Genomic DNA, 14,083 nt, shown 5'->3' with positions numbered 1-14,083 from the left:
TTTTGCAGACCCGCGATGAGCCGAACGTCATCGGACATCGAGCACCCAAACTTTGTGACCCGCGCAGCCTGATTCTGATCGACGCCGCCTGCGCTCACACATTATGAATGGAGCCGCTCAGTGTTGTTCGGTTGTACAACCCCGATTTTAGCAGTGACCTGTGTTCAAGTGAATGTAGTGCAAAGACAAAGAGAGAGCTAATGTTCAAACTTTGTTTTTGTGAATTTATTCGCTCATTCTCAACCTGATGCCGCCAACACGTCACAGAAAAAGTGACCTGACCTCAGACAAGACAGACGACAAGCTAAATCAAGCTAACAGCAAGCTAACGACAAGCTAACAACAAGCTAAAACAAGCTAACAGCAAGCTAAAACAAGCTAACGATAAGCTAACAACAAGCTAAAAACGAGCTAAAACAAGCTAACGATAAGCTAACAACGAGCTAAAACAAGCTAACAACAAGCTAACAACAAGCTAAAACAAGCTAGCACCAAGCTAAAACAAGCTAACAACAAGCTAAAGATAAGCTAACAACGAGCTAAAACAAGCTAACAATGAGCTAAAACAAGCTAACGATAAGCTAACAATGAGCTAAAACAAGCTAACAATGAGCTAAAACAAGCTAACGATAAGCTAACAACGAGCTAAAACAAGCTAACAACGAGCTAAAACAAGCTAACGACAAGCTAACAACGAGCTAAAACAAGCTAACAACAAGCTAAAACAAGCTAAAACAAGCTAACAATGAGCTAAAACAAGCTAACAATTAGCTAAAACAAGCTAACAACCAAGCAGCAACCTCTGTGGCTGGTAAATGAAGCCGATGTGGAAGTGCCAAAAGCTGCAGTACCTCTAACGTCCACTTGAGGCTGGCTCCAGAAGTGAGTCAGTCTCCATAAGTCCCCATGTCCAAATGTCCAACTTCACAGCAGAAATAAACATGTTTACAGCCTGGTACAAAAAACAGTTTTGGTCTCTGTAGCTAATTTCCCCGTTCATGACAACTGTACTGAGGGTGAATTTATATACAATTCACCTGTTCAGGTTATATTAAGGCTTAAAGTTATGCAGGGTTAAGAGCGTGGACGCTTTGATTGACAGGTGGGTGCTGTTACAGAGCAACCAGGTGTCATTCAGCTCCACCCGGCATGTTTTAAGTTCTTTCTTATAAACGTTGCTGTACAAAGACGTCAAGTCATTCTGACTGCAGGATACTTGACTTTGCGTAGCCGCGATGCTCGGCTGAAGCCTCTGAGGAATATTATGATATTGAAAAAAAATGCTGACAGGCCGACCCAGCTGGTCCACGACGAGTACAGCTGCCTCCGTCCTGATGTTTCACACACACAGACACACACACACACACACACACACACACACACACACAGGTTATTCTGTGTTTATACTTTCATGTGTCTAATTTAAACACGGAGAGTTATAACGTACACGTTAAGTCAGTCAATCTGGACTTGGACAGTGTTTTAGACAAAACGTCGGTAAAGTGTAAATTTAACTCAGAGGACACAACGTCCACGATTTCCAAAAACCATCTGAAACATGAACTCAACACTTTCTATCAGTCCGTCAGTTTGAGCCCACAGAAGTCTGGATGGTGTCGATATCTGAAGACGTCCCACATGGACGTGGATCATCGGCTGACCTGCGTCCGGCTGAATGACGCCTGGTCGCTCTCATAAGATGTAGTGATGTAGATACCTCATTGGATGCTGCTGTGCGCCCTGGAAGTACCGAACTGCAGTTCCACGTTGGTTCCACGTAAAAGTTCTGCAGGTTTTGAACAATGCTGAGTTATAATTTGGACCCACAGGTTAAAACATTTAAAATAAGGGCATGCAAACTTCAGCTAATGTACGCTGAGGAGGAGGATTGTGCTCGGATATTTGGAGGGCAGGAGCTCATGCACAAGAGGGGGGGCTTAAATTATTTTTGGGGAGGGACAGAGTGTCCTTGTTTAAAGTAGGGTGCCACTTTATGCACGCTTAAAGCAGATGAACCCAGATCTCAATGCAAAAAGTACTCACACAGTACAGCACAGCCACGCTCACATCGTCTGACTTTAAACATGCCACACTGCTGAATGTTGCCAGAGGAGGAAGGGACGTCTGGTTCAGTGCAGACGGGTCAGGCAGGTGAGGCAGGTTGCTCCAACAAAAACACTCGATTACAATCGTAACTAGTACGGTACAGTTGTAGTCCGGTCTTTAAAGCAGCCCTCTGTCTTTGTGATGCACACTGAAGAAATGTCTAACCCAGATTCAGACAGCAGCACAGGACAGCCTCCCTCCCTCGCTCTGTGTCCCAGAACAGAGCAGCAGGGTATTTCCTTGTGGAACACCAGGAGAAACCCTGAGAGGTGAAACACAGTCACAGGATAGTTGCTGCAGATAATCTCAGGGCTAAACGAAAGCACAGCGGCAAATCTGGTTCAAGGATGATGCGGCTGTTTTCATCCAACTTTCCCCGAACGCAACATTATGTAACTTTCAAAACCCAGTTGACCCACACTGACCTGTGATCAGGTGAACGGTGTCTCTGTCATTCGTACGTCTGTTCTCACACTATGTAACTTTGGGCTCCGGGTCGGGAGAAGTACGTAACGCTTTACGGCACTAAGTCACACAGCAGCAACTATTTCACTGATTCTGGTGAAACTGGATCATATTTTATGGAGGAAATGTTTTCTGGTTTTCCCTCTGATGTCCTCCGGCTGCTCCGCCTCAACTCTCTGTGATTTACAGAGTTTATGATGGACAGTGAAGTAAACTGCTGACAGCTGTAGCTGCTGTTAGCTCATGTTAGCTCAGTCTGTTAGCTCATGTTAGCTCATGTTAGCTCAGTCTGTTAGCTGCTGTTAGTTTGTTAGCTCAGTCTGTTAGCTGCTGTTAGCTCATGTTAGCTGCTCTTAGCTCAGTTTGTTAGCTGCTGTTAGCTCAGTTTGTTAGCTGCTTTTAGCTTAGTTTGTTAGCTGCTGTTAGCTCAGTTTGTTAGCTGCTGTTAGCTCAGTTTGTTAGCTGCTGTTAGCTCAGTTTGTTAGCCGGGCTGTGAGCTCAGAGCACTGGAGGAGTGCTAGAGTTTGTAGCACAGGTGTTTTGGACCACCAGGAAGAAGAAGAAGAAGAAGAGGTTTACAGGTGAATGCTGATAGTTAGCAGAGACGGTGTCGTGCCAGAACAGGAGCTGGGCACTACATAAGTTAGTATCATAAGTCACGTTAGCTGCTAAACTATCCACTCACAGTGTTTTGCTAAATCATGTTGCTTCGATCCATCTTCTTCATGCTGACGTGTGAGGTCAAAGGTGACAGTAAATCCTGGATTTGTATCTGTGTGTGTGTGTGTGTGTGTGTGTGCGTGTGTGTGTGTGCGTTGTTGTCACACGTGCTGATGTAACTGATGTGGCATCGAGCTACCTGTGCTGAGTTAGTAGCAGATAAACACACCAGTGACTCACTGTGCTTTGTGTACGGAGCCATTCACTGCAGCGCCGTGACCTCGTTTCATCAGCAAAGCCCGACACACACACACACACACACACACACACACACACACACACACATGTACACTATCAGCAGTGATGCAAGCCGAAAGCTGTTAGATATTCAGCTATGAATCATCATCATCATCATCAGCTGGTTCAGAGTAATAACAGAGATGATGGAAGAGCTTAGCATGAGTCCTGGATTAGACTTCCTGTCCTCAGCTCCACACTGTGCTCGTGTTTGTCTTCTCCTGTGTCTCTTCTTTGTCCTCTCGTCCTTTTGGCCTCACTGTTCTCTCTCTCTCTGTCCTTAAAGACAATACGCCTTTGTCAGAGGGTACAGTATGTGACGCTTCATATGAAACCATGTCGTTGCAACCACGAGGCGTGAAGCTGTCCAGTCCGTGGAGGTTCTCAGTCGTCTTTCTTCAAGAAGGGTTGAATCTGGGACAACTGCACTCTTCACTCCTCATTCGAACCACCTTGGTCTTTCCTGTCACTTAAAGAGCGCCTCTTGTCCTTCAAAGTCTGGTCCAGATGAGGTTATCAGTGTAAAAGTACAGAAACCATCCCTCCATCAGAGGTCCTGGGATCGAGCAGCAGTCTAGCGGGGAACACAGCAGCCTGTCGAGGTGGTTTTCTTGCCGGGTCTGGCTCCTGGCATCCCGGGGCTGAGTCAGTTCAGTTCTACTTGCCAATCTTTTCATCATAAAGTCTGTAAATCACGATTTGGCCTTCTGTTCCTTCGTGTCATGAAGAAGATGTTGCTGCTTCTTTTCCTTTAACGTAGACGTTGTCAATCTTTCGGGGTGTCGCTACGATTACGCTGTCTCGCGATTAAGCTGGTCATGATTCATTGACGTTGAACACCTAACACCTTTTTAACACCCTCTTCTTTGTCTCACACTCTCCTCCCTCCCTTTATCGCACCGCCACATCTCTCTTTCTCTTCTCTCAGCTCTGTTCCTACTTCTTCTGGGCAGGATGTTGTGTTGTGCAATCGAGAAGCCGCCATTGAACAGGCAGAAACAGGGTGGAAAGATTTTTTCCGTTGTGCTCAATGAAAGTGTAAAGAATGGACATCACCCACAGGTTTCTGCAGAAAACATGCGCCATGTTCTTCAGCCTCACAGCTTATCTAAATATCAGCGGACATAATAACTGATAACGACACCTACCTGTCAATCAAAGCGTCCACGCTCTTAATCCTGCATAACTTTAAGCCTTAATATAATGTGAACAGGTGAGTTGTATATAAATTCACCCTCAGTACAGTTGTCATGAACGGGGAAATTAGCTACAGAGACCAAAACTGTTTTTTGTACCAGGCTGTAAACATGTTTATTTCTGCTGTGAAGTTGGACATTTGGACATGGGGACTTATGGAGACTGACTCACTTCTGGAGCCAGCCTCAAGTGGACGAGACGTTGCTGCTTGGTTGTGCCGTGAGGTGCGAGCAGACATGTGATTACGTCACGTGAAACAGGAAGACATACTTCTTCTTCTTCTTCTTCTTCTTCTTCTTGTCTCCTTACGCCTCACCTCCTCCCCCACAGCCGGCCAGCATGCATGGTGGTGTTGGGTATACTGTGGGCCTGGCATAGCAGCACTGGCAGAGAGTGCAGAGACGGGCAGAGCAACAACAAAAAAATCAAAAAAATCAATATCCATCGACATGCAACACTGCATCAAGACTGTTACTGCCCAGAGAGAGAGAAGGAAGGGAGGGATGGATGGAGAGGTCGAGAGCCCCTCGAAGAAAGAGAGGGGGACACGAAGGTGAGGCAAGGATGGAGTGGAAAGGACGACGTGATGATGAAGGATATAAATGAAAGAGCGAGGGAGGTGTGGGATAAATAATAAACACATTTTAAAGCTCACAGAGGTACCATGTGATGTGCTGATTCCTACATGCTGTTTACAACAGATAACACATGATGAACACATGATATGAAAGAGGCTGCGCTCGCTGCACGTTCCTATAATAAGTGACGTTTGTATGTTTACAGGAAGTTAGCACACTGCGCTTCACGCCGAAATGAATGCACAGGCTGAATCTGACGGTTTTATATCGTCCACACACATTTCCAGACTCATTGTGCTTGTCTTAACTTCTTAGCTCAGTACAGTTGTCATGAACGGGGAAATTAGCTACAGAGACCAAAACTGTTTTTTGTACCAGGCTGTAAACATGTTTATTTCTGCTGTGAAGTTGGACATTTGGACATGGGGACTTATGGAGACTGACTCACTTCTGGAGCCAGCCTCAAGTGGACGTTAGAGGAACTGCAACTTCCGAATCACAGTCACTGTTTTGAGAGAAACGTCCCGTTAGCGTGGACACAAAGTTTAAAAAGTGTGCCTGTACTCTGACTCGTGTCCTCTCGTCAGATTTATTGGTTTTGTTTTGGACATTAAAGGTTACAAACTTGTTTTTTAAGGACAACAGGAGCTGTTTTTTCCCTGAATATGCAGAGTTTCCTGAACTTTAACTTTAAAGGGTCTGCTCCAAACTGCACAAGGTATCCCATCAACCCTTTTGGGCAATAAACACCACAAGGCAATACAAAGTTAATGGAGGTGAACTCAACCACAAATACCCCTATATCAGTGAAAAACTGAAATACCACTGTGCACTGTTGGCACTTTTATTGTTACAAAAGGTCGGTTACTGTGTTTTTGGACACTGTGTTTCTATTCTGTTCTGTTCTTTTCAATCCCTTTATCTCCCTCCAACCTTGCCATACTTTTATTCTTACAGGCTTTAGTTCTGGACACGCCGCTGCCTGTGATTCTCTTTCTATTCTTTGCTCATTATAAAGACAAAGTCTGATGTATTTATTGTGCTCTGTATCTCTGTGTCTGTCAGGACGGCTCACGCACAGGGTAAAGCGGAGGCGGCGGTGGGAGCGGCTCAGAAAGCCCAAGAGGAGAGTCGCATGGCGAGGGTCACGGCCAAGCAGTTCTCCCCGTCCTTCCAGCACCCGGGAAATGGTGAGTACACCAAACTCACCACTCACACTATACACAAAAAAGGTATCAAAACAACCGGCTCGCCTGGGAATGTTGTGCTGTGACTTTTCTAAGAGTTTCACCAAACGGTTTTGCCAAAAATCACCAAAAACCACACCAACGTTTACAATGGGTGTGTATTGGTAGAATGTTCCAGAGCTAGAGTGGGTGACATCATCGCTAGAGTGGAGAGGGAGAGAAACATTTGTCAAAAAATACATTTGCAAACGGCTCTCGTGGCCACAAATGTCACTCTACAGAAAATATTTCTACATAGAAACGTAGGAAAATTCGTGGGCTACGCAGCGATATCACTGCTGAAGCTGTCAGGCTTATAGTTTTGGCGGGAGACGCACTGATGCGCCAGGATCACCCACCGACAGCCCCATCTACTCCCATGTAAACTGGAGAGGAGAAATTTCCCAAAGGAGCACGGGGCACCTGTTCTTTCTCTCTCTCCCCAGGTCACATTTTTTAACTTCACACACTGAAATTCAGCATTCACATGGTCGACAAGATGAGGATGCTCACGGTCATTTGGGCTTTTTGATACCACCTACCGTTTGGCATTAGTGTCCACTAGTTGGAGGGGCTTCATTTAGAGATTTTCTGTGTCTCTCAGCAGTCACTCACGCACAGACAGAGCACAGCTGCAGATAATTGCTCTGACCTGCAGCTGACCCTGGTTGCTCGGCAACCTCAAGCTGCCTTTGACTAACTTTATTGAAGTCTCTGTTCTACTGCAGTGTCAATAATAATGTATGGGCGCGACGGGGTAGACATTTTCTAGTTTATCTTGGACAATGGGCGATTTTTCAGTACACTTGTCACGACATGAAGAAGCTGTTCTCGTACTCGTCTATATGCCCTCAGGAGAGTGACAGTATAAAGAATTGACAGTGTTTGGAGATGTCACCCACAGGTTTCTGAAACAGCGTTGTGAAGCTCAGTGTGTTGTCCGGCGCCATATTTGTAGTCCTGCCTACAAATCCGAGGCAAAACTAACAACATGGCAGCAGCCAGAGCCACCACACTGAGCACCAACAGCTTTTCAGAAACCTGTGGGGAGGTGTCATGGATACATCGTCCATATTATGTACTGTCAGTAGTTACAGTCGATTTTCTAGTGAAGTCTGCGTCTTCAAATCACAAACACGGTATCTGTGTTTCTATATCTGTGAGTGAGACAACCAGAATGGCGTCTGCTTTCCTTAACACAAACATACAGCTGCTCTGTATCTCAAGAAGAAAAGTCAGTGTCCCCATAACACTCTACAATTTTACACTGTCCTTACAGGGACCCCCCCATCTGTGGCACGCTAGAGTTTCCCTCATGAGTACACAAATACTGGTCGGCTCGTGCTCAAGTTTCTGCCTCTTAAAGGAAGTTTTTCCTCACCACTGTCGCTAAGTGCTTGCTCATGGATAGAGAGTTCAGTCTGAATACATACTGCATCTACGAACTCAGCTGAGCAAACACATACGCAACAACACGTGAGTGCACGCATGCATGAACATATAAAATGTGTGTGTGGGTTGGTGATAAAGGTCAGTGTAAACCACCCTCCAGCTTTGTGTTTGTGCTGCTGTCACTCACACCTGTACGGCACTGCAGGTATCCAACCCACGAGAACATGAACGACACACAGACTTCATGACATGCAATGTACACTCCCACCCAAAACACACACACACACACACTCCCACCCAAAACACACACACACACACACACACACACACACCTGACATGACACTTGAGATTGTTCTTTTGCCATTTCTTCAGCTCTCGGCAGCTGACATGTTGATACGTACATCCTGGACATTGGTGTGTACCTGAGCTGTACTCGAGTATTTGTTCTGATTACTTCTGAACTAGCGAGTCGACAACTTTTCTAACAGCCAAACATCATCCAGGTCCCCAGCAGCAGCTGATCTCACTGCCTAGTCCAGCAGCAGTCAGCCCAGCTCGGCGTCTGTCTTTCAGCCTTTTATTTCACCAAGCTCTCACCAACCACTAAAAGTCAGTCCCACATTTACTCTTGTCCGGCGGCTTCTTGCTCGCTCACTCTCTCCTTTTCTCTTCGTAGCTTCCTCCGTCAGCGTCCTCTTCACTCTCTTCTCCTCTGCCATTATGTCCGTAGAGGCTGCTGAGCCTTTGCTAACAGACAGTGTGCAACAGGAGCTAACGTTAGCTTCGAAATGGAGTCGGCTAACGTGAGCCACGGTACCAACTTCTTTGGTGCCCTGCTCTGGTTCTGGCATGACACCGGCTCCACCCCCTAACAGTATTCCTGTAAACCTGCTCTTCTTCACTCCCCCGGTGTTCTGAGCTCACAGTCCGGGCAGCTCGGCTAAGATTAGCTAACAGCAGCTACATTCGGCAGCAGCTTGACAAATGACACAATGTTGTAAAATTGTTCATCCTTCCATCTTTTGCAGGCATGGAGGTGCAGCGTCCTAAACGTCAGGTGTCCAGCGAGGTGGAGGGCGAGGGGCTCTCGAGTAGCGCCGGCACCGCCGACAGCCCCGACCTCTACGTGAAGAGCGCGGCCTCCGATGACCCCTCCAACGACGCCGCAACGCCGGACCTCAGCCCCCCTTCGTCCTCACCGCCCCACACTCCGCCTCCACCCGCACGGCCGTCCCAGCGCAGCAAGAGTGCCCGCTTCCACCGGCAGAGCGCCGTGGACCACAGCGACAGAGGGAAGGACGGAGGAGAAAGGGGTGAGAAAGGTGGGGGAGGAGGGCAGACGGAGATCCAGGTGTTGATGGAGGGAGGAAGCGGTGGTGGTGGAGGTGAAGGAGGAAAGGGGGAGTACTCACGGGCCAACAGCTGGAGCGAAGACAAGAGGAGAGGAATGTTATCAAAAGGTGGAGGAGGTGGGGTCAGTGGACGAGGAGCGAGCCGGACCAATGGACACAAACACAGTTCCTCCAATCACAAGTCCCGGGAGCACGGATCATCCAATCACAGACAGGCCAGAGGGGACAGGTGGACGGAGTCATCCTCGTCCGCCTCGTGGACGTCCGGGCACAGGGGCGTGCACGGGAGGGGAGGCCGGCTGCTGGAGCAGGACGAGGAGAAAATTAGCAATTACGAGATGGAGATGAAGCCTTTACAGCCCAGAGACTCCACTACCCACAAGTCCCATGGGCACGGGGGGGAGAGGCACGGTCACAGTCACGCTCACGGAGAGGGGCGCTCGCACGCCGTGCAGCGTCAGCGGCATAAGAACCGTGACGGGAGGGAGGGACGAGAGGGGAAGGACGGGGCTAAAGACTCACACAAGGCGGACAGAGCGGGGGAAAAGATGGATTCACGGCCTCTACGTCGGGACCTCACCCTCTCCCCCCCTCTGAAGTCCTCACCCATCACCCCGGAGCAGCAGGACCTCAGCCTCACACAGAGCAAGGGCAACACGGTAAGAACGCAAACACAACACTTATTAAACGCTGAGACAACAGAGTCAGGGAGTGACGGATACTCACGTCACGTTACTATTTAGTTACTTGGCTGTGAAGTGAAGCTAAAACCTGCAGTTCCTCTAACGTCCACCTGAGGCTGGCTCCAGAAGTGAGTCAGTCTCCATAAGTCCCCATGTCCAAATGTCCAACTTCACAGCAGAAATAAACATGTTTACAGCCTGGTACAAAAAACAGTTTTGGTCTCTGTAGCTAATTTCCCCGTTCATAATAATAATAAGGTAATTGCTCACTGCCCGACCAACACTGCTGTGTCATTAGAGTCCATTAGAGCAAAGAATCCTCTCCATGTTCAGATGAAGTTAAATGAAATATAGTTGAACTAAAGGCTACTTTAAAACCCGTCCGACTGTTTGTGTTGTTAAGACTAATGAACCACTGTAATATTATGTCTAATGGACTTTCCACATCACTGTATCTACACAAATTAACCTGATGGGTTAATTATTTTAACAACTGAGATTAAACGACGGCCAACATGCCAAAGTTAGTGTGACAATTATATTTCATTTTTTAGTCCCCACACTACTGCAGAAGTTACAAAGACCAACCACACCAATGTAGGTGAACCAAGATGATGCACTGGAGGAGGGACGGGGACGAAGGTGTCTGAGGTCCAGAGTTCAAGAGTTGTTGGTAGTGTTGTAGAGGAGGTCCTCTCTGAAGAGCTGGAGGTCTTCAGGAGGTCTGTGAAGGTAGAGAGGGACGCCCCTGATCTGTAGGAACTGGTAGGACGTTCCACCAACGGGGAACAACAGACAGAAAAGTTTGGACTGTCCTGAGCGTACAGGTGGCAGAGCCAGGAGGAGGTAACATCTGTCTGTATGAGGACGATCAAGAACCGCAGACTGCTTTGTAGTCAGTGTTAGAGATCTGAGTTTAATGTGGCTGCTACAGGTCGACAGAGGAGCTCCATGATCGAAGAGCAGGCGAGCCTCCACGTTCTCATCTGAAGAGTTTTTACTGTGCAGGCTGGGAGGCCCGTCAGGAGGGCGGTACAGTAATCGAGTCACAAGTAAATAAAGTTGATCTTCAGATTGGATCCCGTGGATTGGATAGTCGGGACCCTGGAAGCGGTGACGGCAGCGCCGGTCCTGGCCACATTTGCGCCCCGGTAACCCTGGCCCCACACCCGGTATCGAAAATTCGCGAGGTTTTTTTCTTTTTCGGGCGCTCGTGCGCCCCCCACGGAGAATGCACCCTGGGCGGCAGCCCACATTGCCCATAGCTAAGACCGGCCCTGGGTGACGGTAACATAAGGTAACATGAGCTAACAGCAGCTAACAGACTGAGCTAACATGAGCTAACCGCAGCTAACAGACTGAGCTAACAGCAGCTAACAGACTGAGCTAACATGAGCTAACAGCAGCTAACAAACTGAGCTAACATGAGCTAACGGCAGCTAACAGACTGAGCTAACAGCAGCTAACAGACTGAGCTAACATGAGCTAACAGCAGCTACAAGCGTCAGCAGTTACTTCACTGTCCATCATAAACTCTGTAAATCACAGAGAGTTGAGGCGGAGCAGCCGAGGACATCAGAGGGAAAACCAGAAAACATTTCCTCCATAAAATGATCCAGTTCACCAGAATCAGTGAAATAGTGCTCTGCTGTGTGACTTAGTGCCGTAAGCGTTACGTACTTCTCCCGACCCGAGCCCAAAGTTACATAGTGTGAGAACAGACGTACGAATGACAAGAGACACCGTTCAGCTGACACAGGTCAGTGTGGGCAACAGGAGGTCACAGACGTCAGTTTATCAGAGGAAATTATTAAAAATATGCAGCAGCTTTAAATTTCAGTCGCGTCTCTGCTCGGCCCGGACAGCGTATCTGTATCTGTTCTGCATTGTGCATTGTCATATCTGTCGTGTCACTGCCACACATTGATTTGACTAAAAGGATTGTTGCTCAGTGTCATGAGGATACTCCCCCCCGGTGACATAACACAATGTTATCCCACATAGTTAAGATAAGAGGCACGAGGCTTAACCTTGTGAAATAAAGAAACTATGAGCGAGCAGGGATGGATAAACACACACATATATATATATATATATATATGTGTGTGTGTGTGTACGTCTCGTCTCAGGCTGGTGGACGGCCCGACCATGCTAATCCTGCATGATAATACAGTCACAGCATTAGCTAATGAAACCACAGGAGAGTCAGCAGCAAGTGAAACACACACACACACACATGTACAAACACATGTGTGTGTGTGTGTGTGTGTGTGTGTGTGTGTGTGTGTGTGTTTAACACAGATTTGTCTGCAGCAGCGTGATGTGACTCCGGCACTAGTCGGCTATTTTGTAGCTTAGCGTCTGCTGCTGCTACCTGCTACTCAACATGAAAACACACACACACACACACACACACACACACACACACACAGTGAGAGAACCCGGCGGTCCTCGCTGCACCTTAGTAACAGCAGACTGGCAAACCGAGCCCCTTCCTCACAGAAGGTCCCCTATTGGTTAACCAGCGCTCTGTTGCTAGGGAACAGCTTATGCCTTGCATCAACGGCAGCCAATCGGTGGGTGTGTGTCAGTGACAAAGGGGTGGGTGGGTGGAGGTAGGGTGTGTGTGTGTGTGTGTGTGTGTGTGTGTGTGTGTGTGTTTGCAGCCGCAGAGAAGCAAATGAGATTTGTGTAAGGTGGTTCACAGCACACACAGATACTATCACACACAGGGAACGCTGCAAACACCACGGGAACACCGGGGCTGCTCTGACACACACACACACACACACACACACACACACACACACACACACACACACACACACACACAATAATCAAACTTTTCTGTCATTGCAACACAAAAACGCGTAACGCAAACACACCAAACAACCCTCAGACTTCTTTTACTGTATCCGGTACACCGTGAAACATCCGTTCCCCCCCAAAAATAGCTCTGCACCTCCGCGTCCACTCCGAGACATCAACCGGTCCGTCGTCATCATGGAACACAGAACTGAACCTCCGAGCGTCCCACAGGCTCGTATTTACAGGAACAAACGCCTCATGAAGACGCGTCCCCAGGCGGCCGAGCCCTCAGCGGTACAACAACAACAACAACAACAAAATGACGTGACGACGGAAAAACGACAAACAAAATGAGATGAGATCAACTTGATCGACTCGAAAAATACAAACAGGTGGTTCAACGGGTAGAGTGAGCTGCAGGAAGTTCTGGTTCTGACTTCAACCCAAAATGGGAGATTGTTTTGGAGATTAAAGGAACCACGAGGAACCAGCAGTGTTCTATAAGGAACTATGAGCTCTTTAAGACACGATGGTGCAGCCCGATAACCAGGATCTGCCGTACTGTTGTACTGTTCGCATACAGCCTTTGGTTTCTGCGTGGGAGAGATACTTTTGCAGTATTTCCTGACATGATAAAAGGCGACACGCTGGTGATATTTTATTTTCAGCTTCAAACTTCAGATGAGGATCAGAAAGCAGACCAAGGTTACTCGCTCGGGGGCTCAGTGTTTGTCCTCTCTGTCTCTGACTGCGCTCTCATTATCAGATCCCGTGTCTTTGATTCGTAGGAAAAGTTTGAGGCATAAAAGAGAGTCGAAGCCAAAATAAGTGATTTTATAGTCCCGGGGTGTGGAGGTGGACACATAACACTCATCTCCTCACCTTCTTACAACAACCTTTCTACAACCTTAGCCAATCGTTGCAGAGATTCCCTCGTCGTGGCGACAAAAAGCAGTCCTGTTCCTGTTCAGACCAGATCAGGTGTTGCAGTGAAACAATCAGAAAATAACTTTTTATTTGGACGATTCTTCGGCGCTCCCTCTCATCTCATTCACTGTCTGTGTCGCTCAACCACTGCTCGGCAAAAGTTGGATATGGCTTCAACTTCCACGATGCAGGTCGCTGCGTTTTTCTGAGCGCCTGTTGCAGACAGAACGGATGCACTCAAATGAATGGTCTCTGGCGCGTTGCGGATGCGACGCTGTTTTGTTCCGTCCTGCATCGACTTCAAACCCACCAGGAGCGTTTCAGAAGCGTTTATCCCTGCACACTTTGTTTACTTGCTCAGATTGGGTCATTTTCCTGGTTCATGTTCTTC

General features: G+C 47.8%; 1 protein-coding gene across 2 annotated transcripts in view; it reads left to right on the top strand.

Annotated features, from left to right (window-relative positions):
- jph3b (junctophilin 3b) overlaps positions 1–14,083 on the top strand; it is a 48,624-nt gene that overhangs the window by 20,206 nt on the left and 14,335 nt on the right. For both annotated transcript variants that reach the window (XR_003461278.1, XM_019258079.2), the window contains exons 4-5: positions 6,369–6,493; positions 8,951–9,933. Coding sequence is in view for 1 of the 2 variants with exons in the window: in XM_019258079.2 (XP_019113624.1) it covers positions 6,369–6,493; positions 8,951–9,933 (1,108 nt within the window). In the remaining variant the exon portion in view is untranslated. The remainder of the gene's footprint in view (positions 1–6,368; positions 6,494–8,950; positions 9,934–14,083) is intronic.

The sequence above is a fragment of the Larimichthys crocea genome, chromosome XX (genome assembly GCF_000972845.2).
Source record: "Larimichthys crocea isolate SSNF chromosome XX, L_crocea_2.0, whole genome shotgun sequence".
NCBI classification, from domain to species: Eukaryota; Metazoa; Chordata; class Actinopteri; family Sciaenidae; genus Larimichthys; species Larimichthys crocea.
The sequence above is the reverse complement of the archived record's forward strand: the minus strand, read 5'-3'. Positions and strand labels throughout refer to the sequence as shown.